General features: G+C 64.8%; 2 protein-coding genes across 3 annotated transcripts; both read right to left on the bottom strand.

Annotated features, from left to right (window-relative positions):
- Positions 1–989: 989 nt before the first annotated feature.
- MAPK8IP2 (mitogen-activated protein kinase 8 interacting protein 2) lies at positions 990–26,751 on the bottom strand. 2 transcript variants are annotated; one of them, XM_085233271.1, is made up of 12 exons: positions 26,644–26,751; positions 10,446–10,551; positions 9,897–10,145; positions 7,236–7,338; positions 4,780–6,954; positions 4,295–4,370; positions 4,025–4,197; positions 2,837–2,946; positions 2,622–2,741; positions 2,458–2,528; positions 2,272–2,370; positions 990–1,987 (listed from the first exon to the last, which is right to left on the bottom strand). In XM_085233271.1, the coding sequence occupies exons 1-12, from the start codon at positions 26,706–26,708 to the stop codon at positions 1,915–1,917; spliced, it is 3,420 nt and encodes a 1,139-aa protein (XP_085089397.1). In that variant the 5' UTR covers positions 26,709–26,751; the 3' UTR covers positions 990–1,914. The 2 variants fall into 2 exon arrangements, with proteins under 2 accessions (XP_085089397.1, XP_085089355.1); XM_085233229.1 differs by having other exon boundaries at positions 2,458–2,741.
- On the bottom strand, positions 12,612–18,606 carry LOC146545145 (uncharacterized). Its single transcript, XM_085215778.1, has 3 exons — positions 18,580–18,606; positions 18,390–18,446; positions 12,612–16,211 (listed from the first exon to the last, which is right to left on the bottom strand). The coding sequence occupies exon 3, from the start codon at positions 16,098–16,100 to the stop codon at positions 12,612–12,614; it is 3,489 nt and encodes a 1,162-aa protein (XP_085071904.1). The 5' UTR covers positions 16,101–16,211; positions 18,390–18,446; positions 18,580–18,606.
- Positions 26,752–27,351: the final 600 nt, after the last annotated feature.

Below are 27,351 nucleotides of genomic sequence, written 5' to 3'. Positions count from 1 at the left end.
CTCCCGTCCCATCCCCGTTCCCTGCCGATAGAGACCGACCCCTCCTTCCCTCCAGCCTCCTTTCAGGATGGCACAGAGCGCTGAGCTCTCCCTGAGCCCCTCTGCCCCACACCGCCCCATCCCCCTCCCTCAGCCGCAGACCTCGCAGCTCCGCTCCCCTCTCTGGAGGCGCTGCGCTGAGCTGCGGCCCCAGCGGTGCCATGCAGAGGGACGGGCACCTCCTGCTCTGCTGCCCGCACCGCTGCCGCTACGAGCCGGGACACCGCTGGCCTTCTCGGCCACCCGGGCACAGTGCTGGCTCGTGCCCTGCTGCCTTTCTGACCCCGTGTGGCTCGGCTCCATCCTCAGGTGTCCCCACGTGTGATGGCACTCGTAATGATCAGCTCCACGCCCCGGCGCTGAAGGCAGGCTGATGGGCGGCAGTTCCTTGGATCCTCCCTGTGACTCCATCCGGCCCCACGCAATCGTCAGAGTCCGGGTGAAGCTGTGGCTTCCCTGACTGCTCCCACCTGAACTGTGGGGGTTTATTCTGCTCCGCTTCTCTGGGTCAAGGTGTGGAGTGAATCACAGAATGACAGAACCACAGAATGGGTTGGGTTGGAAGGGACCCCAAGGATCACGAAGCTCCAACCCCCTGTGCCACGCAGGGCCACCAACCTCCCCATCTCACAGCAGCCCAGGCTGCCCAGGGCCCCATCCAACCTGGCCTTGAACACCTCCAGGGATGGACGGGGATCCACAGCCTCTCTGGGCAGCTGTTCCAGCACCTCCCCACTCTCACAGCAAACAACTTCCCCCTGACAGCCAGCTGAAATCTGCCCTCCCTCGCCTTCCAACCATTCCCCCGTCCTGCTGTCATCTCCCCTTTCACAGAGTTGCCCCCCTCCCACTGCCCTCATCACTTCCCAGCCCTCCCAAGGATTTCACAGCAGCCCAATGGCGCCCTGCTGTCCCGTCCCCCCCCCCCAGGCAGCTCCCGCACCCCGCGCTCACACCAAGCATATATTTTATTGAAAGACCAAGTGGATGACAAGGCGGTGGGGGGGGCGAACCTTTACCGGGGGGGTTTGTACAAGTTACAGTTGCTCAGGACTCCTCGTGGTGGTCGGAGTTGGGAGATAAATATCGGAACATCGAGCGGCGCGGAATTATCGGCACTAAACTAGCACTGGTCGGATGGGGGGCCGGCAAGCAAAAGAAATCACCAGGCACAGCAATGGGGGGGTGAACCGACCCCCCCCCCCCCCGCCTTCCCCCCCCCCGCCCGCGGGTTTTCCTCTCTTGGGGTGAATACATTCAGGCCGGGGGGGGTCCTGGGGGGGGTCCCAGCGCCGGCCCCTCCGCCCCCGGCGCGGACCCAGAATGGGGTGGGGGGGCAGCGTGGGGTTGGGGGGGGCGAGGGGGGGGAGTACGGGGGACCCCGCAGCCGGGGGGGGATCCTGCGAGGGCGCGAGGGGACCCTTTGGGGAGGGGGGGCGGTGCGGACCCGGGGGCAGCGCAGGGGTGAAGTTCGCCCCCACACGTGGATGTGTCCCCATCGCCCACCCCCACCACCGCCCCCCCCACCGCTTCCCCCCACTTCGGGACCCCCCAAGGGCTGCCCCGCCCCCCATCCCGCTCACCCCAACGCCTCCACCCCCGTCCCCCATTCTGTGCCTCCGTTGGTTTCTCATGCAGGGGGTCGGCCAACGTTCCCCCCCCCCTCCCCCCCCCGGCCCTGGGCACGGTGTTGCCCCCCATGGGCAGAGCAGAGCCCCGGCCCCCACCCCTCAGCCCCAGCCCCCGGGAAGCAGTGAGGATGCGCGGTGACTCCGTGGGTGGGAGCGTGTGCGGGAGGGGCCAAGCCGGCTGCCGTGGGGTCAGACAGAGTCTCTGGGGGGTGTGAGAGCAGGAGACCCCCCCCCACTCGCCCCCTTACTCCAGGTAAATGTCCTCTGTGGGGCAGGCGTACTCCAGGTGCTCCTGGTAATATTCCTGAAACGCACGGCTGCGAGGGGAGGGGCGACTCAGGAAGGGGAGCAGAACCTGCCCCCACCCCATCTGCCCCCCCAAACCCCCCCTCCCATCCCATCCACTCCCAGGACCCCCATCCCCACCCCCGCATCCCCATCTGCCCCCCAGGACCAACTGTGCTGTCCCTGTGCAACCCCAGCCACGGCTCCATTTGCGCCCCAATATCCCCCATCCACCCATCCTTCCAGGATCCCCATCCCAATCCCCACGCCCCCCCCCCAAGACCCCCACCCGCCCCCCAGCCCCCCCCCCACCTACCCGACGCACTCGGCGACGTGCCGCATGGATTCCTGGGAGACGAAGACGTGGCAGGCGAAGCGGCTCAGCACCGGGTGCTTGGTGATGAACCCAAAGTAGCTGCAGGGGAGGGGGCACAGGGTGAGGCGGGGGGGGGTCCTATGGGACGGGGGACCCCTGCGATGCACCACGGGGTCGGGGGCTCACCAGCTGTTCCGGGGGTGGCACCCACAGAAGGAGATGTTCTTCATCTGGAAGAAGTGGCTGCAACGCTCAAACTGGAAGAGAAAAGGCAAACACTGCAGTGTGGGCACTTGGATGGATGGGGGGAGGGGGCATAACCCGGGACCCCCCCCGGTTGCCCCCCGCACCTCCTCATCCCGGCTGTACTCGTTGACTGTCAGGATGAGTTTGATGCCCTGCAGTGTGATCTCCAGGTCGCAGCTGGCCGGCGGGCGCAGGTGAACCGTCAGCTTCCTGGTGGTGGCAATCTGGGGGGAGAATCGGGGGTCTCACACGGCCTCAGCACAGACGTTCCCACAGCCAAAAAGCGGGGCTGGTGCCCACCCGGTGCCCCCAGACTCACCTTCTGCATGGCTGCACAGAGGATGCCGTTGCCCTGGTGGTACGGCACCTCCACCGAGCCCAGGAATTGCACGTTGAAGCGCTCCACCCAGCACGGGTTCCTCTTCAGACCTGCATGGGAAAGGGGATGGGGAGACAGCGCCGGGACCCCCAGTGGCCTCAGACCCCCATGGGATGTGGGCTGTGGGACCCCCAGGGGATGTGGGAACCCCAGGGGATGTGGGAATCCAATGGGATGTGGGACCCCCAGGGATTGTGGAACCCCCATGGGATGTGAGAACACAGTGGGATGTGGGACCTCCAGGGGATGTGGGAACCCAATGGGATGTGGGACACCCATGGGATGTGGGACCCCCATGGGATTGTGGGACCCCCATGGGATGTGAGAACACAGTGGGATGTGGGACCTCCAGGGGATGTGGGAACCCAATGGGATGTGGGACCCCATGGGATGTGGGACCCCCAGGGATTGTGGAACCCCCATGGGATGTGAGAACACAGTGGGATGAGGGACCTCCAGGGGATGTGGGAACCCAATGGGATCTGGGACCCCATGGGATGTGGGACCCCCAGGGATTGTGGAACCCCCATGGGATGTGGGACCCCATGGGATGTGGGACACCCATGGGATGTGAGACCCCATAGGATGTGGGATCCCCAGGGATTGTGGAACCCCCATGGGATGTGAGAACACAGTGGGATGTGGGACCTCCAGGGGATGTGGGAACCCAATGGGATGTGGGACCCCATGGGATGTGGGACCCCCAGGGATTGTGGAACCCCCATGGGATGTGGGACCCCCATGGGATGTGGGACCACATGGGATGTGGGACCCCCATGGGATGTGGGACCCCCAGGGATTGTGGAACCCCCATGGGATGTGAGAACACAGTGGGATGTGGGACCCCCATGGGATGTGGGACCCCATGGGATGTGGGACCCCCAGGGATTGTGGGACCCCCATGGGATGTGGGACCCCCATGGGATGTGGGACCCCCAGGGATTGTGGGACCCCCATGGGATGTGGGACCCCCATGGGATGTAGGACCCCCATGGGATGTGGGACCACATGGGATGTGGAACCCCTTGGGTTCATTGTAGGACCCCATGGGTTGAGAGAGACCACGGTTTGAGGGACTCCCATGGGTTTTGGGACCTCACATACAGTGGAGTTGGGAGCGCTTCCTACCGATGACATCCCTGGCCTGACCAATGACTTCGTGGGCGTAGAATGCAGGGAAGATGCCCCTCTCTCCCGTCCGCATGTTGTAGCCGCGGTACCAGTAGTCGTCCTCCTCCAGCTCCACCAGGATGGGGTCGTCCACGTCCAGCTCCAGCTCATCCTCGTGGCGCGGGATGAACCTGTGTGGGTGGGCGGGCGGGAGGAGAGACCCCCTCTTTGCCCCGTGGCCGTGGGGTGGGGAAAGGCCGGAGGGGGACGTGGCCACGCGGTGCTCACCTGAACACGGCGCGGTGGGTCTGCTCGCGCTCCTCTCCGTTCACCATGCAGGAGAACAGCCCGAAGGACTCTGTGCCTGGGGGATGGGTAGGGGGAGGGAGCGTCACCCAGGGGCAGAAGACCCCCGGCGCAACACAGGGCCGCACAGGGAGAGCCCCCGCTGACCCACAGCCCCTCAGCAGCACCGCAGCTGCCCCACACTGTAGCGCTGGGCTTCGTCCGTGGCATGGAGATGGCAGAGGGCAGCCAGACATGGCCAGCATGCAGAACAGCATGGGGCCGGCACGGTGCTGCATGGCATGGCACGGCACAGCGCTGCATGGCATGGCAAGGCACAGTGCAACCCGGCACGGTGAATCAGAGCACAGCAGGGCATGGCGTGGCACAGTGCAGTGCAGTATGGCAATGTTTATCACGGAACGGTGCAGCACAGCACAGCAAAGCACACGCAGCACAGCAGGGCACAGCACGGCACAGTCACTCACTGGAGGAGCGGGAGGTGCTGTTGACGAAGACGTTGAGGAACTTTTTGGAGAACTGCAGGTCGGCCTCGGGGGAGGAGTCCTCGGAGGAGCTGTGCACGTCGGGGGCCGCCAGCCCGTCGCCGAAGGCCGCCTCGTCCTCCTCCAGCTCGCAGCGCTCGCAGGCCCGCAGCAGGTCGCTGTCGTCGCTCAGCACCGACGTGCAGCGCCGCAGGCTCACCAGCTCCAGCTGCGTGTGCTCGTCCACCACCAGCGTGTACTTCACCGCGTCGTAGGCCAGCGACTCGTCCCGCGGCTCCAGCGCCTCCAGGGCGGGCGGCAGCTCCTCGGGGAACAGCGATCCCCGCAGGTGGGGCACCGCGTCCTCTTCTGTCCCGTAGGCCGCGGCGAAGCAGCGGTTGGTCTTGGCCGTGGAGACGTCCGCGGCGGTGGAGTCCCGTCCCCCCGGCTCTAACCGGACGGCGTCGATCAGATCGCCGGCCTCCGGGACGCCCGAGCGCGGGCTCCGCTCCGCGGCGCTGTCCGCGGTGCCGAAGGCGCTGTCCGCGGTGCTGAAGGCGCTGTCCGCGGTGCCGAAGGCGCTGTCCGCGGTGCTGACGGGACCGCGGCGGCCGATGGCGGCGGTTTCCCCGCTGCCGCCCAACCGCTCGATGGAGACGGGGCGCCCCGGGAAGACGGGAGCGATGGTGTCGTGGGTGGGGTTGCTCAGGAAGAGGAACGGCCCCGATTCTTCAGCGTTTTGCTCCAACGGCGGCTCCGTTCCGGCCCCCAGTGCCCGCTGGTCCTCAGCGCGCTGCAGGGAGCTGCGCAGCGTCTCCATGTCCACCAGCTCGATGGGGCGCGGGGTGTGGGGCAGCCCCTCGGGGCCGGGGGGCTCAGCATCCAGTGCCTCGCTCAGCTCAGGCTCCAGGTCGGACGCCGGGGATATGGTGTCGCAGAGCGAGTGTTGCTGCTGGAAGCATTCATCGGGGCACTTGATGGGGTAGGAGCCCTCCGAGATCATCTTGTTCACCAGGTTGCTGAGCAGCCACGGCGAGTCCGAGTCCTCGCTCAGGTCGGGCTCCGACTCTGAGTCAGAATCGTACTCGCTGTTGTCGTCGTCGTCAGCCGCAGGCAGCAGCGGGGGCCCCACAGGCAAGTAGAAAGAGCGCCGCACGCTCTCCAGGCCGTGGTCGGGGTCGAGCTCCAGGTGCAGGGCGCTGGGGGAGGGCACGTCGGTGTGCTCGGGGGGCACCGAGGGGTCGGTGGGGTTCAGGCTGTCGTAGTACCCCTCCGTCTTCAGCTCAGCCGGGCTGCCCCGCTGCTCCAGCGCCTCCTGCTCCTCCCTGCCCGCGTCCCGCAGCAGCGCGCCCTTGATGCCCATCACGCCGGGCGCCTCCAGCTCTGGCTCCAGCTCTCCCTCCGAGCCGGGTGAGCTCGCCTCTTCGATGGAGTTGGTGAGGTGCGAGGAGCGGCCGCTGCTGCTGGCGCTGCTCAGGTCCAGCTCCGTCTCCGAGATGGAGGAGATCATGTTGCTGAGCAGGCGCCCGCCGAAGGCCTCCATCTCCCCCTCCACGTCCGAGTCGGAGCCGGGTGAGCTCAGCCCCTGGTGCCGGGTGCCGGGCGGGAAGCCCTTGGCGGTGCGGCGGGTCATGTCGGCCTCGATGCCGGGGTCGGAGGACGGCGACGTGGTCTCGGAGGAGCCCGTGGGGCGGCTGCGCGCGCTGCCGGGGGGCCCCTCTCCATCGGAGCTCAGCGGCTCCGTGCGGGACCCCAATCCCTCGCCGCGCCCGGCGTGACCCCCAGCTGAGGGCTGCTCGTGGGGCGCGGGGACGCCGTGCTGGGCGCGAGGGGAACCCGGGCTGCCGACCCCCGGCTTCGGTGCGCCGCGCTCGGGGCTGTGGCGCTGCGGGTCCACGCGGGCGGGGGCCGCGATCCCGGCCGGAGACGGGCGCGGCTCGGCGGTCGGTGTGCGGCGCGGGGGGGGATGCGGTTGTGGCGCAGAGCAGACGACGTTCCTGTTCACGTCCTCCTCGGAGCGCTCGGGCGAGGGCTCGCCGTGAGCCGCCGGCGTGCGGCTGTTGCCGTGCGAGTCGAAGTGGGGCGGCGGCGGCGGGGCGGGCGGCTGCGTGGCCCCCCCGGGGCTCAGCCCCACCGCACACGGCGCATCCTGGAGGCAGGCGTGGGGCGAGGAGCGGCCTGCGGAGCACAGCGGAGTTAACCCCCCCCCGCAGACCACACACACGTCCTCCCCCCTCAGCCCATCCCACAAGGGAGGGGAGTCGTGGCCCGGCTCCCCCCCACCCTGCACGTGGCGTATTGTGGAGCCCCCAGACCCGCGGAGAGCCCCCAGGGGTCCTCCGACCCTACGGCAAGCCCCCAGCCCCATCTTGGAGGGTTTCGGCACGAAGGACCCCCCCTCGGCTTTGGCCAAAAGGGAGCAGCCCCCTCCCCCCTCAGCCCCACTTTTCGATGCTCACCGGTGTGTGAGGAAGAGGAGGAGGAGGAGGAGTGCAGCAGGGCGTCCTGCCAGCTGGGGCGGTGCGCGGGGGGCGGGAAGCTGCCGTTGTTGTTAAGGGAGTCCTGCGGGGAGACAACGCTCGTGGGCCGGAGAGGTGGGGGGGGGAGCGGTGGGGGGCACTTCGAGGGCTTCGGTGCGGACGGGAACGGTTGGGGAGGTCGGGGAGACCTCGAGGGGGATCCGGGGGGAGCGGATGAAGGCACACGGCGGGGTCACCGCGACGCCCATCCTCAGCCCCGCCGCGGCACAGCAGCGCTCCGGACACGAGCCCGGCGCCCATCCGGATCACGGCCGCGATGTCCCGAGCGCAGCGATACGGGGACGCCCCGGCGCCGACCCCGAGCCGCAACGCAACGGAGCCCCGCGACCCCCCCTTTCCCCTCCGCCCCGCAACAGGAGGGGACCCCAAAGGGCCGGAGCTGCGGGGCCGCTGCTGCGGATTAACGCTGGTGGCAGCGAGAATGAGGCCGGAGCTTAACGGGACCGCGACGTGCGGGGCGGCATGTGGGGGGGGGAGGGGTCACAGAATGACAGAAGGACAGAATGACAGAATGACAGAACGGTTTGGGTTGGGAGGGACCCCGAGGGTCACGAAGCTCCAACCCCCCTGTGCCATGCAGGGCCGCCAACCTCCCCATCTCACAGCAGCCCAGGCTGCCCAGGGCCCCATCCAACCCGGCCTTGAACACCTCCAGGGATGGACGGGGATCCACAGCCTCTCTGGGCAGCTGTTCCAGCACCTCCCCACTCTCACAGCAAACAACTTCCCCCTGACAGCCAGCTGAAATCTGCCCTCCCTCGCCTTCCAACCATTCCCCCGTCCTGCTGTTCTCTCCCCTTTCCAAGAGCTGACTCCCCTCCTGTCTGCAGGCTCCCTTGAGGTCCTGCAGGCTGCACTGAGGTCACCCCGCAGCTTCTCTTCTCCATGCTGAACAGCCCAGCTCCCTCAGCCTGGCTTTGCAGGGCGGTGCTGCACCCCCTGCTCATCTTTGTAAAGAACCTTTGGGGGTCCGGGCCGAGGAACCACAAGCGGCGGTGCCACGGGAAAGCACGCATCCCGAGGATCGGGGGCGGGGGGGGGGCCTCAAAAGACCCCCAAAAACGGGGGGGGGGAGGGGGGACGGAGCCGAGCTCCCCAGCGTTCTGGCAACGCTCCGATGCAGCAGCAGCACCGCTGCCCACACACTGCGGCGCTGCCACGTCTGCGTGCGGGGACAAGCGGGGAAACCCCGCAACGCCGGGACACCGAGGCCGCGGGGGGGTGGGGGGGTGCTGGGAAGGGGTGGGGGCAGCGGGCACGTGAACCTGCCGTGCAGCCCCAGCCGTGCGCACACACACACACACACACGCAGCCGTTGCACGCTTGTGTGCAAGCTGTGGCCGCGCGCAGGGCGCTGTGACCCCTGGGAGACCCCGAAACCCCGGGTGTGGGGACCCCAAACTGCGAGCAGCGCGGAGCACGCAGGGACCCCCGCAGGGACCCCACCCGGACCCCAGCGTCTCCATCTCAGCCCCCCGCTGCAGGGATGGAGCCGGTGCTGTCATCACCCCGCGGCCCTGCAGCCACACAGCCCTGCGTGCAGCCCCGCAAGCCTGCAAGCCTGCAGCCCCACAGATCTGCAGCCCCACAGCCCCACAAGCCTGCAGCCCCACAGATCTGCAGCCCCACAGCCCCACAAGCCTGCAGCCCCACAGCCCTGAAGCACCACAGCCCTGCAATCCCACAGCCCCACAACCTTGCAGCCCCACAGCCCTGCAGCCCCACAGCCCTGCAGCCCCACAGCCCTGCAACCCTGCAGCCCTGCAACCCTGAAGCACCACAGCCCTGCAGCCCTGCACTCCCACAGCCCTGAAGCGCTACAACCCTGCAATCCTGCAGCCCCGCAGCTCCCTGACCCCACAGCCCTGCAGCCCCACAAGCCTGCAACCCTGAGATCCTGCAGCCCCACAGCCCATGGGGTGTGGGCAAAGCCCTGCAACCCTGCAGCCCTGCAGCCCCACAACCTTGCAGCCCCACAGCCCCTCAGCCTTGCAGCCCCACAAACTTGCAACCCCACACCCCTGCAATCCCACAGCCCCGCAGCCCCACAACCTTCCAGCCCTGCATCCCCGCATCCCCACAGCCCTGCAGCCCCACAAGCCTGCAGCCTCACAGGCCTGCAACCCTGCAGCCCCACATCCCCACAAGCCTGCAGCCCCGCAGCCCTGCAATCCTGCAGCCCCACAGCCCAGCAATCCCACAGCCCTGCAGACCCACAGCACCGCATCCCACAGTCTCACAGCCCCACAACCCTGCAGCTCCACAGCCCTGCAACCCTGCAGCCCCACATCCCCACAAGCCTGCAGCCCCGCAGCCCTGCAATCCTGCAGACCCACAGCACCGCAGCCCCACAGTCTCACAGCCCCACAACCCTGCAGCTCCACAGCCCCGCAGCCCCACAGCCCCGCAGCCCCGCAGCCCTACAACCCTGCAGCCCCGCAGTCCCACAACCCTGCAGCCCCGCAGCCCCACAGCCCCGCAGCCCCGCAACCCTGCAGCTCCACAGCCTTGCAGCCCCGCAGCCCCGCAGCCCCCCAATCTGCCCTCCCTAAGCCCCCCAGCCCCATCCCCAGAGCCCACCTGCGTGCCGGGCGCCGTCAGGTTGAGCGTGGTGGGACGCAGCTTCTGGGTGTCCTCCAGGGCGGGTGAGGGGATGGGTGAGGCCGAGGGGGACGGGGGGACCTCCAGCGCGTTGCCTTCCTCCTCTTCCTCTTCCTCCCCCTCCTCCTCCTCCTCCTCGTTGTCGTCGATCATCTCGAACTCCTGGAAGTCGTCCTGGAAGGTGCAGACGGGGTGCGGCTGCTCGCCGCGCTCCAGCACCAGGCAGTCCTGAGGGGATGCATGGAGGATACCGGGGGTCAGACCCCCTTATAACAACCCCCCCCCCCCACGGCGCCCACTCCTCACCCCGCAGGTGGGGGCGGCCGTTGCCCCCCCGGGGGGCTCCGAGCGCAGGGAGAGCTGCACGTTGGGCTTTGGGGGCCCCCAACGAGGGGCACGGCCACGTGGCAGCGGCCCTGGGGCTGCCGTGGGGCTGAGCAGCGCTGCTGTGGGGAGGGCACCCCGCAGACCCCCCCACCCCACTGCATCGGGGGGGGGGGTCCCGCAGCGTGTGGGGGGGTCTCACACCTTCTCGTAATGGTCGGAGTCGTAGTTGAGGCCGATGCCGCAATCGTCGGTGATCTCCGAGAGATCCTCGTCGTCAAACTCCTCCAGGCTGATGTCCTGGGGGGGCCTGGGGGCAGCAAAAGCTCAGGGTGGGGGTCCCTCCGCCCCCCCCCCCGCCCCCACCCCCACCCCGCAGCTCCGCCGTTGCTGTTGTGTGGAGACGTTGGTGCCAAACGGCGCCCAGGAGCCCCACGGCATCTCTGCCCCACAGAGCGGTGCCACAAGGGGACCAAGCCTCGGGGGGGTGGGGGGGCACGGAGTGATGGGGGGGCAATGGGGGTGATGGGGGGGCAGGGGGTGATGGGGGGGCAATGGGGGTGATGGGGGGCAGGGGGTGATGGGGGGGCAGGGGGTGATGGGGGGCAGGGGGTGATGGGGGGCAATGGGGGTGATGAGGGGCAGGGGGTGATGGGGGGCAATGGGGGTGATGGGGGGCAATGGGGGTGATGGGGGGGCAATGGGGGTGATGGGGGGCAGGGGGTGATGGGGAGCACAGAGTGATGGGGGGCAATGGGGGTGATGGGGGGCAGGGGGTGATGGGGGGGCAGAGGGTGATGGGGGGCAGGGGGTGATGGGGGGCCACAGAGTGATGGGGGGGCAGGGGGTGATGGGGGGCAGGGGGTGAGGGGCGGGAGGAGTGATGGGGGGCAGGGGGTGATGGGGGGGCAATGGGGGTGATGGGGGGGCAGAGGGTGATGGGGGGGCAGGGAGTGATGGGGGGGCAATGGGGGTGATGGGGGGGCAGGGGGTGATGGGGGGCAATGGGGGTGATGGGGGGCAGGGGGTGATGGGGGGCAATGGGGGTGATGAGGGGCAATGGGGGTAATGGGGGGCAGGGGATGATGGGGGGCAGGGGGTGATGGGGGGCAGGGGGTGATGGGGGGGCAGGGAGTGATGGGGGGGCAATGAGGGTGATGGGGGGCAGGGGGTGATGGGGGGGCAATGGGGGTGATGGGGGGGCAATGAGGGTGATGGGGGGCAGGGGGTGATGGGGGGGCAATGGGGGTGATGGGGGCAGGGGGTGATGGGGGGGCAATGAGGGTGATGGGGGGCAGGGGGTGATGGGGGGGCAATGGGGGTGATGGGGGCAGGGGGTGATGGGGGGGCAATGAGGGTGATGGGGGGCAGGGGGTGATGGGGGGGCAATGGGGGTGATGGGGGGGCAATGGGGGTGATGGGGGGCAGGGGGTGATGGGGGGCAGGGGGGGATGGGGGGGCAATGGGGGTGATGGGGGGCAATGGGGGTGATGGGGGGCAGGGGGTGATGGGGGGGCAATGGGGGTGATGGGGGGGCAGAGGGTGATGGGGGGCAGGGGGTGATGGGGGGGCAATGGGGGTGATGGGGGGCAGGGGGTGATGGGGGGGCAATGGGGGTGATGGGGGGCAGGGGGTGACGGGGGGCAATGGGGGTGATGGGGGGGCAATGGGGGTGATGGGGGGGCAGGGGGTGATGGGGGGGCAATGGGGGTGATGGGGGGCAGGGGGTGATGGGGGGGCAATGGGGGTGATGGGGAGCAGGGGGTGATGGGGGGGCAATGGGGGTGATGGGGGGGCAGAGGGTGATGGGGGGCAGGGAGTGATGGGGGGGCAGGGAGTGATGGGGGGCAGGGAGTGATGGGGGGGCAGGGAGTGATGGGGGGCAGGGGGTGATGGGGGGGCAATGGGGTGATGGGGAGGGGGTGATGGGGGGGCAATGAGGGTGATGGGGGGCAGGGGGTGATGGGGGGCAATGGGGGTGATGGGGGGGCAATGGGGGTGATGGGGGGCAGGGGGTGATGGGGGGCAGGGGGTGATGGGGGGGCAATGGGGGTGATGGGGAGCAGGGGGTGATGGGGGGGCAATGGGGGTGATGGGGGGCAGAGGGTGATGGGGGGCAGGGAGTGATGGGGGGGCAGGGAGTGATGGGGGGCAGGGAGTGATGGGGGGCAGGGGGTGATGGTGGGGGCAATGGGGTGATAGGGAGGGGGTGATGGGGGGGCAATGAGGGTGATGGGGGGCAGGGGGTGATGGGGGGCAATGGGGGTGATGGGGGGGCAATGGGGGTGATGGGGGGCAGGGGGTGATGGGGGGCAGGGGGTGATGGGGGGGGCACGGAGTGATAAAGGGGGCAAGAGGATGACGGGGGGGTCAGGCGGTGATGGGGGGGTTATGGGGTGATGGGGGGCAGGGGGTGATGGGGTGGTAGGGAGTGTTGGGGGGGGGCACGGGCTGATGGGGGGCGCAGAGTGTTGGGGGGGGAACGGAATGATGGGGGGCGCGGGGTGATGGGGGGGGACACAGAGTGATGGGGGGGGCACGGAGTCGGGGGGGGGGGCACGGAGCGATGCGCGTCCATGGGATGCGGGCACAGCATCCCCCCCTCCCCCCCCGCCACGCACAGAGCAGCGCTGCGGTGACGCTGGGAGGGGGGAGGGGAGCACAGATGACCCGGAACCCCGCAAACCCCCCTTCACCTCCCCCGACGCCGCACCGCCTCCCTGCAGCCCCGCAAATCCCCCCCAGAGCCCCGCAACCCGGGCGCGGATCCGATTCCCGTCTGCCGGCGGTGCCATGGAAACGCGACCTCCGCGCGGTGCGAAGGCGGATCCTCCGAGCCTCGGATGCTCGGGGAGGGAGGGGGGGTGGGGAGGGGATGCGGCTCGGGACCCCCCCTCGGCCTCCACCGCCCGACCCCGCACCGCCCCGCATCGCCCCGCTCTTCCGCGGAGCGCAGCGCAGCGCCGCGCGGGGCGGAACCTCCGGAGGGGCTGGGAGCGCAGCGGCAGTGCGGGGACGGAGCGCACAAACGGACACACGGACGGACACACGGACGGACACACGGACGGACACACGGACGGGCACACGGACGGACACACGGACGGGCACACGGACGGACACACGGACGGACACACGGATGGACACACGGATGGACACACGGACGGACACACGGATGGGCACACGGACGGACACACGGAGGGACACACGGACGGACACACGGACGGACACATGGACGGGCACACGGACGGGCACACGGATGGACACACGGATGGACACACGGACGGACACAGGGCCGGACACAGGGCCGGACACAGGGCCGGACACACAGACGGACACACGGATGGACACACAGCTGGGTGCACAGTCAGACGCACAGACGGACGCACAGCCACACCGCATGGCTGGACACACAGACGGACACAACCGGACACACAGACGGACACAGCTGGACATACAGCCAGACACAGCCGGACACACAGCCGGACACAGACAGACACACAGCCGGATGCAGATGGACACACAGTTGGATAAACAGCCGGACACACAGACACACAGCTGGACACACAGATACACAGCTGGACACACAGCCAGACCCACCACCCACAGTTGGACAAACAGCCAGGTGCACAGCTGGACACAGATGGACACACAGCCGGACACACAGACACACAGCTGGACACAGATGGACACACAGCCGGACACACAGACACACAGCCGGACACAGATGGACACACAGCCGGACACACAGCCAGACCCACCACCCATAGTTGGACAAACAGCCAGGTGCACAGCCAGACACACAGCCAGACACAGATGGACACACAGCCAGACACACAGACACACAGCTGGACACACAGCCGGACACACAGACACACAGCTGGACACACAGCCGGACACACAGCACACAGCCGGACACAGATGGACACACAGACAGACACACAGACACACAGCTGGACACACAGACACATAGCCAGACGCACAGATACACAGCTGGACACACAGACACACAGCTGGACACACAGCCAGACCCACCACCCATAGTTGGACAAACAGCCAGGTGCACAGCCAGACACACAGCCAGACACAGATGGACACACAGACACACAGCCGGACACACAGCCAGACACACAGACACACAGCTGGACACACAGACACACAGCCGGACACACAGACACACAGCTGGACACACAGACACACAGCCGGACACACAGCCAGACACACAGACACACAGCTGGACACACAGACACACAGCTGGACACACAGACACACAGCCGGACACACAGCCAGACCCACCACCCATAGTTGGACAAACAGCCAGGTGCACAGCCAGACACACAGCCAGACACAGATGGAAACACAGCCGGACACACAGACACACAGCTGGACACACAGACACACAGCTGGACACACAGCCAGACACACAGACACACAGCCGGACACACAGACACACAGCCGGACACACAGCCAGACACACAGACACACAGCTGGACACACAGCCAGACACACAGACACACAGCTGGACACACAGACACACAGCTGGACACACAGCCAGACACACAGACACACAGCCACACAGCCGGACACACAGACACACAGCTGGACACACAGATACACAGCTGGACACACAGCCAGACACACAGACACACAGCTGGACACACAGACACACAGCTGGACACACAGCCGGACACACAGCACACAGCCGGACACAGATGGACACACAGACAGACACACAGACACACAGCTGGACACACAGACACATAGCCAGACGCACAGATACACAGCTGGACACACAGACACACAGCTGGACACACAGCCAGACCCACCACCCATAGTTGGACAAACAGCCAGGTGCACAGCCAGACACACAGCCAGACACAGATGGATACACAGCTGGACACACAGACGGACACACAGACGGACACAGACGGACACACAGACAGACACAGATGGACACACAGACAGACACACAGCTGGACACACAGCCAGACACAGATGGACACACAGCCGGACACACAGATACACAGCTGGACACACAGACACACAGCCGGACACACAGATACACAGCTGGACATACAGACACACAGCTGGACACACAGACACACAGCCAGATGCACAGATACACAGCCGGACACACAGATACACAGCTGGACACACAGACACACAGCCGGACACACAGCCAGACCCACCACCCATAGTTGGACAAACAGCCAGGTGCACAGCCAGACACACAGCCAGACACAGATGGAAACACAGCCGGACACACAGACACACAGCTGGACACACAGCCAGACACACAGACACACAGCTGGACACACAGACACACAGCCGGACACACAGCCAGACATACAGACACACAGCTGGACACATAGACACACAGCTGGACACACAGCTGGACACACAGATACACAGCCAGACACACAGACACACAGCCGGACACAGCTGGACACACAGACGGACACACAGACAGACACAGATGGACACACAGACAGACACACAGCTGGACACACAGCCAGACACAGATGGACACACAGACAGACACACAGACACACAGCTGGACACACAGACACACAGCTGGACACACAGCCAGACCCACCACCCACAGTTGGACAAACAGCCAGGTGCACAGCCAGACACACAGACACACACAGATGGACACACAGCCAGACACAGATGGACACACAGACAGACACACAGATGGACACAGCCGGACACACAGCCGGACACACAGCTGGACACACAGCCAGACACAGCCAGGCACACAGACGGACACACAGACGGACACACAGACGGACACACAGCTGGACACACAGACGGACACACAGCCACCCTCGGACCCCAACCCTTGGAGCTCAGGGACATCGCAGACCTGGATCCCAAACCCTGAACCCAACGCACCGGATCCAGATCCCAGAATCAGAACTGCAGCCTTCTGACCTCAAACCCACAACAACACCCCCAAACCCACAACACCTCCAAACCAAACACCCCAAACACAACCCCAAACCCACCCACCCCCAAACACAACACCCCAAACCCACCACCCCAACCACAAAAAACCCCCCCCCACACCAACACCACCAACAAACCAACCACACACCAACCACAACAACACAAACCCACAACACCCCAAACCCAACCCCCAACCCCAAACCCCCAAACAAAACCCCCAAACCCAACAACCCACCCACAACCCAACCCCCACACCCCAAACCCCCAAAACCCCAACACAAACCCAAACCCACACCCCCCACCACCAACACCCCCAACAACAAACCCCACCCACACCCCAAACCCCCAACCAAACCCCAACAACACCCCCACACCCACACACCACAACAACAACCAACACCCCAACCCACAACCACCCCAACCCACCCACCCACCCCAACCCCAAACCCACACACCCACAACCAAACCCACCCCAAACCAAAACACACCAAACCACAAACAAAACCACAACCCCTCACACAAACCACAACAACACCCCAACCCACAACCAACACCCAACCCCACCCACACAACACCACAAACCCCCCACACCACCAACCACAACCCAAACAACCCCAAACAAAACCACCAACAACCCCCCCAAACACCCAACCAAAACAAAACACCCAACCACCCACCCCCAACACCACAAACACCAACCCCCCAAACCAACCCCCAAACCAAAACCTCCAAACCCAAAACACAAACCACAACACCCAACCCACAAACTAAACAACACTCAACCCAAACCCCCACCCACAACCCAAACACACACCTCCAAACCCCACCAAAAAACACCCAAACACCAAACACCCCAAACACCCAAAAACCACCCAAACACAAATACCAACCAAAACCAAAACTACCAACACCACCCACAACCACAAACACCCAACCCAACCCCCAAAAACACAACCCCCCCACAAACACCCCAACCCAAAAACCCCAAACCCAACAACACCCCAACCCAACCCCACCCCCCAAAAAAACACCCAAAACCCCCCCACCCAACCCCCAAAACCAAAAAACCCCCCCACAACAACTCCAAACCACAAAACCCCACACAAACAAACAAAAAACAACCAAAACCAAACCAAAACCCACCACAAAACAAACACACAAAAAACAAACCACCACAAAACACAAACCAAACAAACACCCAAAACAAAACCACCCCACCCCACCAAACCCCAAACAACCCAAACCCCAAAAACCCCAACCACACAAACCACCCCAACACCCACACCCAACCCAAAAAAAAAAAAAAAAAAAAAAAAAAAAAAAAAAAAAAAAAAAAAAAAAAAAAAAAAAAAAAAAAAAAAAAAAAAAAAAAAAAAAAAAAAAAAAAAAAAAAAAAAAAAAAAAAAAAAAAAAAAAAAAAAAAAAAAAAAAAAAAAAAAAAAAACCACCCCAACCCACACACCCCACCCACCAAACCCACACCCCAAACCACACCCCCAACCCCACACAAACACAAACACCCAAACCACAAACACACCCCAACCCACAAACCCAAACCACAAACCACAACCAAACCACCAAACCCACAACCCCCCAACACCAAACACCACCCCACCAACAACCCCAACCAAACACCTCCAAACCAACAACACCCAACCAAACACCAAACCACAACACCAACAACACACACCCCACCAACCCACAACCCCCCAACCCAACAACACCCACCCACAACCACCACCCCACCAACACCCCCAAACCAACACCTCCAAACCACACACCCAACCCAACACCAACCCACAACACATCCAAACCCACAACCAACACCCCAACACAAACACCCAAATACAACCCAACCCCATCCAAACCCCAACACTCCAACCCAAACCCAACCCAAACCAAACCCCATCCAAAACCCAACCAAAACCCCAACCCCAACCTCCAAACCCACACAACATCCAAACCCACCAAACCATCCCAAACCCAACACACCCCAAACCCACACACCCCACCAACAACCCTCCAACCCAACACCCCAAACCCACAACACCCCAAACCCACAACACCTCCAAACCACAAAACACCCAACCCCACAACCTCCAACCAAACAACACCCAAACCAAACAACACCCAAAACCCACAACACCTCCAAACCCAACAACACCTCCAAACCCACAACACCCCAAACCACAACAACACCTCCAAACCCACAACAACACCTCCAAACCCACAACACCTCCAAACCCACAACAACACCTCCAAACCAAACACCTCCAAACCACACACCTCCAACCCACAACAACACTCCAAACCCACACACCTCCAAACCACAACACTCCAAACCACACAACACCTCCAAACCCACAACACCCCAAACCCACAACAACACCTCCAAACCCACAACACCCCCAAACCCCACAACACCTCCAACCACAACACCTCCAAACCCAACCCCCAAACCCACAACACCTCCAAACCCACAACAACACCTCCAAACCCACAACACCCCCAAACCCACAAACCCTCCAAACCCACAACACTCCAAACCCACAACAACACCTCCAAACCCACAACAACACCTCCAAACCCACAACAACACCTCCAAACCCACAACACCCCAAACCCACAACACCTCCAATCCCACAACACCTCCATTCGCCAGATCCGGATCCCAGACCCAGAACCCCAAACCCAAAACTTCAGCCCAGACCCCAGATCCAGAGCCCCAGACTCCAGACCCCAAACCCAGAGCTCCACATCAGTTCCAGACCCCAGGCCTCAAACCCCAGATCCCATACCCAGAACCTCAGACCCCAAACCCAGAAATCCAGACCAGACCCCAGATCCAGAAGCCCAGACTCCAGACCCCAAACCCAGAGCTCCAGCTGCCAGATCCAGACCTCAGGCCTCAAATCCCAGAGCTCCAAATCCAGAACTCTGTATGTCAGACCCGGATCCCAGACCTCAAATCCCAGACCCATACTCAGATCCCAAACCCAGACCCCAGATCCAGAAGCCCAGATTCCAGACACAAAACTCCATATATCAGACCCAGACCCCATGCTCAGAACCCCAGACCCCATACCCAGAACCCCAGACCCCATACCCAGAACCTCAGACCCCATATCCAGAAACCCAGACCAGAATCCAGGTCAGGAACCCCAGACTCCAGACCCCAAACCCAGAGCTTCATTTGCCAGACCCGGATCCCAGACCTCATATCCCAGAAGCCCAGATCCCAAACCCAGAACCCCAGACCTCAAACCCCAGACCTCGCATCCCGGACCCCATGTTCAGATCCCAAACCCAGACCCCAGATCCAGAAGCCCAGACCCCAAACCCAGAACTCCATTTGCCAAACCCAGACCCCAGACCTCAAACCCCAGACCCCATACTCAGACCCCAGATCCAGAACTCCATACTCTGGACCCCAAACCCAGAACTCCATTTGCCAGATCCAGATCCCATACTCAGAACCCCAAACCCTGAAACCCAGACCAGACTCCAGATCTGGAACCCCAAACCCAAAACTCCATTTTCCGGATCCTGATCACAGACCTCAAAACCCAGACCCCAAACGCAGAACCTCAGACTCATGTCCTTAGACCCCATACCCAGAACCCCAGATCCCAGATCCAGAAGCCCAGACCCCAAACCCAGAACTCCATCTGCCAGATCCAGACCCCAGGCCTTGGACCCCAGACCCAAAACCTCAGCCCAGACCCCAGATCCAGAAGCCCAAACCCAGAGTTCCATATGTCAGATCTGGACCCCAGACCTCCAACACCAGACCCAAAACCCAGAACCCCAGAAACCCACATCCTTAGACCCCATACCCAGAACCCCAGACCTCAAAGCCCAGACCCCATATTCAGAATCTCAGCCCAGACCCCAGATCCAGAAGCCCAGACTCCAGACCCTAAACCCAGAGCTCCATTTGCCAGACCCGGATCCCAGACCTCATATCCCAGAAGCCCAGATCCCAAACCCAGAACCCCAGACCTCAAACCCCAGACCTCGCACCCCGGACCCCATGTTCAGATCCCAAACCCAGACCCCAGATCCAGAAGCCAAGACTCCAAACCCAGAACTCCATTTGCCAAACCCAGACCCCAGACCTCAAATCCCAGACCCCAAACCCAGAACCCCAGACCTCATATCCAGAACCCCAGCCCTCATATCCAGAACCCCATACTCCAGACCCCAAACCCAGAACCCCAGACCTCATATCCAGAACCCCATATTCCAGACCCCAAACCCAGAACCCCAGACCTCATATCCAGAACCCCATACTCCAGATCCCAAAGCCAGAACCCCAGACCTCATATCCAGAACCCCATACTCCAGACCCCAAACCCAGAACCCCAGACCTCCCATCCCAGACCCCATACTCAGACCCCAAACCCAGAGCCCAGATCCAGAAGCGCAGACTCCAGACCCCAAACCCAGAACTATGTAATGCCTGCTCCAGACCCCAAACCCAGAACCCCAGACCCATACCTCAAACCCACACCCCCAGACCCCAAACCCAGAATCCCACGGCTGGACCCAGACCCCACAGACGTCACCGCGAGGGGTCCCTGCCCGCACTGGGGGACCAACTCCTCCACTCCCCCCCCAACCCCCGAGAGCTGAGCCCCCAGCCCTGGGCTGTCACCTCGTGTCACATCACGGGGCAGCGGCCCCACATCCATCCCAAGGGGGATCCCAAAGGGAGGAGCCCCCCCTGCAGCCCCCTCCCCAACTCCACCAGGGCTGCTGCTTCGCCTCTGCCCAGAACCTGGGAGAGGGGGGGGGGGGGAGGGGGGCACGGCCAGGCTGGACCCCCAGGTGGCCACAGTGCTCCACTGGGACACCAATGTGACACTGGGACACCAACGTGACACTGGGATGGACCCCTATGTGACATTGGGACACCAACGTGACACTGGGATGGACCTCCATGTGACACTGGGACACCAGTTTGACACTGGGATGGACCCCCATGTGACACTGGGATGGACCCCCATGTGACACTGGGATGGGCCCCCATGTGACACTGGGATCCCCATGTAACATTGGGACACCAACGTGACACTGGGATGGACCCCTATGTGACATTGGGACACCAACGTGACACTGGGATGGACCCCCGTGTGACACTGGGACACCAAGGTGACACTGGGGTGGACCCCTATGTGACATTGGGACACCAATGTGAACTGGGACGGACCCCCATGTGACACTGGGACACCAGTTTGACACTGGGATGGACCCCTATGTGACATTGGGACACCAACGTGACACTGGGATGGACCCCCGTGTGACACTGGGATGGACCCCCATGTGACACTGGGACACCAACGTGACACTGGGATGGACCCCCATGTGACATTGGGACACCAAGGTGACACTGGGATGGACCCCCATGTGACACTGGGATGGACCCCCATGTGACACTGGGACACCAACGTGACACTGGGGTGGACCCCCATGTGCCACCAGGACCCCCTGGTGACATTGGGATGGACACCCATGTGCCACTGGGACACCAAGGTGACACTGGGATGGACACCCCTGTGACACTGGGACACCAAGGTGACACTGGGACCCTCATGTGCCACCGGGACCCCCTGGTGACATTGGAATGGACCCCAATGTGCCACTGGGACATCAAGGTGACACTGGGATGGACACCCCTGTGACACTGGGACACCAACGTGACACTGGGATGGACACTCATGTGTCACTGGGACACCAAGGTGACACTGGGACCCCTATGTGCCACCGGGACCCCCTGGTGACATTGGAATGGACCCCAATGTGCCACTGGGACACCGAGGTGACACTGGGATGGAAACCCCTGTGACATTGGGACACCAAGGTGACACTGGGATGGACCCCCATGTGTCACTGGGACACCAAGGTGACACTGGGACCCCCATGTGCCACCGGGACCCCCTGGTGACATTGGAATGGACCCCAATGTGCCACTGGGACACCGAGGTAACACTGGGATGGAAACCCCTGTGACATTGGGACACCAAGGTGACACTGGGATGGACCCCCATGTGTCACTGGGACACCAAGGTGACACTGGGACCCCCATGTGCCACCGGGACCCCCTGGTGACATTGGAATGGACCCCAATGTGCCACTGGGACACCGAGGTAACACTGGGATGGAAACCCCTGTGACATTGGGACACCAAGGTGACACTGGGATGGACCCCCATGTGTCACTGGGACACCAAGGTGACACTGGGACCCCCATGTGCCACCGGGACCCCCTGGTGACATTGGAATGGACCCCAATGTGCCACTGGGACACCGAGGTGACACTGGGAGGGACACCCCCGTACCATTGGGACCCCCACGTGCCACTGGGACCCCCACGTGTCACCAGGACACCCCCGTGCCATCATGCTTCATTGGGACCCTCACATGACGTCGGGACCCCCAGGTGCCACCAGGACCCCCTGGTGACATTGGGACGGACCCCCAGGTGCCACCAGGACCCCCAGGTGCCACCGGGACCCCCCCCCGTGCCACTGGGACACCGATGTGTCACTGGGACACCCTTGCTTTATTGGGACCCCCCCCCATGCCATCATGCTTTACTGGGACCCCCAGGTGCCACTGGGACCCCCTGGTGACATTGGGACGGACCCCCATGTGCCACCAGGACCCCCATGTGCCACTGGGACCCCCCCCCCATGCCACTGGGACACCAACGTGTCACTGGGACACCCTTGCTTTATTGGGACCCCCCCCCCCAGTGCCATCATGCTTTACTGGGACCCTCAGGTGCCACTGGGACCCCCTGGTGACATTGGGACCCCCTGGTGACATTGGGACAGACCCCCATGTGCCACCAGGACCCCCAGGTGCCACTGGGACCCCCCCTGTGCCACTGGGACACCAACGTGTCACTGGGACACCCTTGCGTTATTGGGACCCCCCCCCCAGTGCCATCATGCTTCACTGGGACCCCCAGGTGCCACCAGGACCCCCAGGTGACATTGGGACCCCCTGGTGACATTGGGACGGACCCCCATGTGGCATCAGGACCCCCATCTGCCACTGGGACCCCCCCCCCGTGCCACTGGGACACCAACGTGTCACTGGGACACCCTTGCGTTATTGGGACCCCCCCTCCATGCCATCATGCTTCATTGGGACCCTCAGGTGCCACCGGGACCCCCTGGTGACATTGGGACCCCCAGGTGACATTGGGACGGACCCTCATGTGGCACCAGGACCCCCAGGTGCCACTGGGACCCCCCCCCCCCGTGCCACTGGGACACCAACGTGTCACTGGGACACCCTTGCGTTATTGGGACCCCCCCGTGCCTTCATGCTTTACTGGGACCCCCAGGTGCCACCGGGACCCCCAGGTGACATTGGGACCCCTGGTGACATTGGGACGGACCCCAGTGTGCCACCGGGACCCCCCTATGCCACTGGGACACTGATGTGTCACTGGGACACCCTTGCTTTATTGGGACCCCCCCCCAGTGCCATCATGCTTCACTGGGACTCCCAGGTGCCACTGGGACCCCCTGGTGACATTGGGAACCCCTGGTGACATTGGGACGGACCCCCATGTGCCACCAGGACCCCCAGGTGCCACTGGGACCCCCCCTGTGCCACTGGGACACCAACGTGTCACTGGGACACCCTTGCATTATTGGGACCCTCCCCCATGCCATCATGCTTCATTGGGACCCTCAGGTGCCACTGGGACCCCCTGGTGACATTGGGACCCCCTGGTGACATTGGGACGGACCCCCATGTGCCACCAGGACCCCCCTGTGCCACTGGGACGGACCCCCCCCGTGCCACTGGGACACCCTTGCATTATTGGGACCCCCCCTCCATGCCATCATGCTTCATTGGGACCCCCAGGTGCCACCGGGACCCCCTGGTGACATTGGGACCCCCTGGTGACATTGGGACGGACCCCCATGTGCCACCAGGACCCCCCTGTGCCACCGGGACCCCCCCCCGTGCCACTGGGACACCGATGTGTCACTGGGACACCCTTGCTTTATTGGGACCCCCCCCCATGCCATCATGCTTTACTGGGACCCCCAGTGCCACTGGGACCCCCTGGTGACATTGGGACCCCCTGGTGACATTGGGACGGACCCCCATGTGGCACCGGGACCCCCCTATGCCACTGGGACACCGATGTGTCACTGGGACACCCTTGCTTTATTGGGACCCCCCCCCAGTGCCATCATGCTTCACTGGGACTCCCAGGTGCCACTGGGACCCCCTGGTGACATTGGGAACCCCTGGTGACATTGGGACGGACCCCCATGTGCCACCAGGACCCCCAGGTGCCACTGGGACCCCCCCCCTCCGTGCCACTGGGACACCAACGTGTCACTGGGACACCCTTGCGTTATTGGGACCCCCCCGTGCCTTCATGCTTTACTGGGACCCCCAGGTGCCACTGGGACCCCCTGGTGACATTGGGACCCCCTGGTGACATTGGGACGGACCCCCATGTGCCACCAGGACCCCCAGGTGCCACTGGGACCCCCCCTGTGCCACTGGGACACCAACATGTCACTGGGACACCCTTGCATTATTGGGACCCCCCCCCAGTGCCATCATGCTTCACTGGGACCCCCAGGTGCCACTGGGACCCCCTGGTGACATTGGGACCCCCTGGTGACATTGGGACGGACCCCCATGTGCCACCAGGACCCCCAGGTGCCACCGGGGCCCCCCCCCCCCGTTCTACTGGGACACCAACGTGTCACTGGGACACCCTTGCATTATTGGGACCCCCCCCCATGCCATCATGCTTTACTGGGACCCCCAGGTGCCACTGGGACCCCCTGGTGACATTGGGACCCCCTGGTGACATTGGGACAGACCCCAGTGTGCCACCAGGACCCCCATGTGCCACTGGGACCCCCCTGTGCCACTGGGACACCAACGTGTCACTGGGACACCCTTGCATTATTGGGACCCCCCCCATGCCATCATGCTTCATTGGGACCCCCAGGTGCCACTGGGACCCCCTGGTGACATTGGGACCCCCTGGTGACATTGGGACGGACCCCCATGTGCCACCAGGGCCCCCAGGTGCCACCGGCCCCCCCCCCCCCCGTTCTATTGGGACACCAACGGGTCACTGGGACACCCTTGCATTATTGGGACCCCCCCCCCAGTGCCATCATGCTTCATTGGGACCCTCAGGTGCCACCGGGACCCCTGGTGACATCGGGACCCCCTGGTGACATCGGGACGGACCCCCATGTGCCACCAGGACCCCCATGTGGCCCCGGGACCCCACAGCCATTGGGACCCAAGCTGACACCGAGAGACCCCGTGTGCCACCCCCAGCCCCCCCGCCTCCCCCCCTCCTCCTCCAGCACCAGGGGCCACGCGGGGGGGGGGGGGGGCAGCGCTTCTGTGCAGCCCCACGTGGGGGGGTCCCAAAGGCCCGGCGGTGCTGCGGGACCCCCCTTCCCGCACCCCCGGCCCCGCAGAAGGTCGGGACCCCGCACCCCCCCCCCCCCACCCCCCCCGCGTTGCGATGCTGCGGGAGGGGCCGGCTGTGCTCACAGCGGGGCCGCCGCACCGCTGCGGGGTCAGAGCCGGGGGGGTGGGGGGGGGGGGGGCGGTAATTCGGCCTCCCGCAGGATGGCACCGAGCCCCCCCTCCCGCCCCCCCCCCCCGCACCGCACCGCACCGCATCCCGCCCGACCCGACCCAACCCAGCCCAACACGCGCATCCCGCACCGCCCTCATCCCTGTCCCCCTCCCCCCTCCTCGCCCCCCCCCCCCACTTCGGCACCCCAAGGTCGGAGAGGTGCGGGGGGGGCTCTGGGGGGACCCCACCCGCTCTGCGTAGCGGCTCTGCGGGAAGGTGACCCGCACGGTGCGGCCGGGCCCGGCGCTGGGAGGGGGGGGGGAGGGAAGAACGGAACCGGAGGGGGCGGGGGGGGGGTGGGGGGCGGCTTTGGGCCTCTCGGGGGGGGGTGGGGGGGCCGCACGGCGCCCCGTCGGGAAAACAAACCCCCCCAACCCCCCCCCCCCCCGCGGCGCTCCGGGAGACACAAAAGCCCCGCACCGGAGCACCGGGGGGGGGGGTTGGGGGGGGGGGGATGAGGGGGTGGGTTGTTGGTTGCGGGGGGGGCACCGCGACGCCGAGCGCTGCCCCGCACCTCCGGGATGCGCAGCCACGGATTGATGGGCCGCCCCCCCCCTTCATCCCCCCCCCTCCGCCAGGCCGCGATGCGGGGCGATGCGGGGCGATGCGGGGTGAAGGTTCGGCCCCGCCGCAACGCGGATCCGCGGCCTCCGCCCGCATCGCCCCGCACCGCCCCGCACCGCCCCGCACCGCCCCGCATCGCGGCCCGGCCAAGGGCGGGCAGAGCCGAAGGGCCGCAGCGCAGCGCCGCACCGCGTCCCCCCCCCCCACCCCCCCCCGCAACGGAGATCCCCGCACCCACCTGCAGCCCGGCGGGGACAGAGAGTGGAAGGTGGAGAGAGAAAACATCTCGGCGCGATCCGCCATCTTCTGCTCGGGCCGCCGGGCGCCGGGGTGGGGGGCGCGGGGGGGCGCGGCGGGGAGGGGGAGGGAGGGAGGGAGGGAGAGCGGCGGAGAACGGAGCGGGGCAGAACCGAGAGAACGGAGCGGGGGGGGGAGGGAGGAGCCGGGGGGGGGGAGGGAGGAGGGGCGGGGGATGCGGGAGGGGGAGGGAAAAGGGGAGGGGGAGGAGAGGGGGGGGGGGGAGAGGATGAGGGATGGGGAGGGGGGATGTGGGGGAGGATGGGGGGGCGGGGGGGTGATGGGGTGGGAAAGGGAAAAGGATGTGGGGGGGTGATGGGGGGGATTTGGGAAGGCGGGGGGGGGCTGGGAGGGGGGATAGCGGTGGAATGGGGGGATGTTATGGGGGGGAGTGGGGTTGGGATGGGGGATGGGGGGGGGCTGTGGGGAAGAGGGCTGGGATGGGGGCAGGGGGTGGGATGGGGGGGTGATGGGGGGGTGGGGGTGGGAAGAGGATGGGGTGCCCTGAGGAGGGGAATTGGGGGGGGGGGGGGAGGGATGGGGTGAGGATCCGGGGGTAAGGAAGGGGTGCGAGAGGGAGGGTCGTGTGGGGAGGGGGCGGTGGGGGGGTGGGAGCAGAGGGGAGATGGGAGATGGGTGCTGGGGGGGG

The sequence above is a fragment of the Meleagris gallopavo genome, chromosome 1 (assembly GCF_905368555.1).
Source record: "Meleagris gallopavo chromosome 1, MGAL_WU_HG_1.1, whole genome shotgun sequence".
In the NCBI taxonomy this organism is placed as follows: Eukaryota; Metazoa; Chordata; class Aves; order Galliformes; family Phasianidae; genus Meleagris; species Meleagris gallopavo.
The sequence above is the reverse complement of the archived record's forward strand: the minus strand, read 5'-3'. Positions and strand labels throughout refer to the sequence as shown.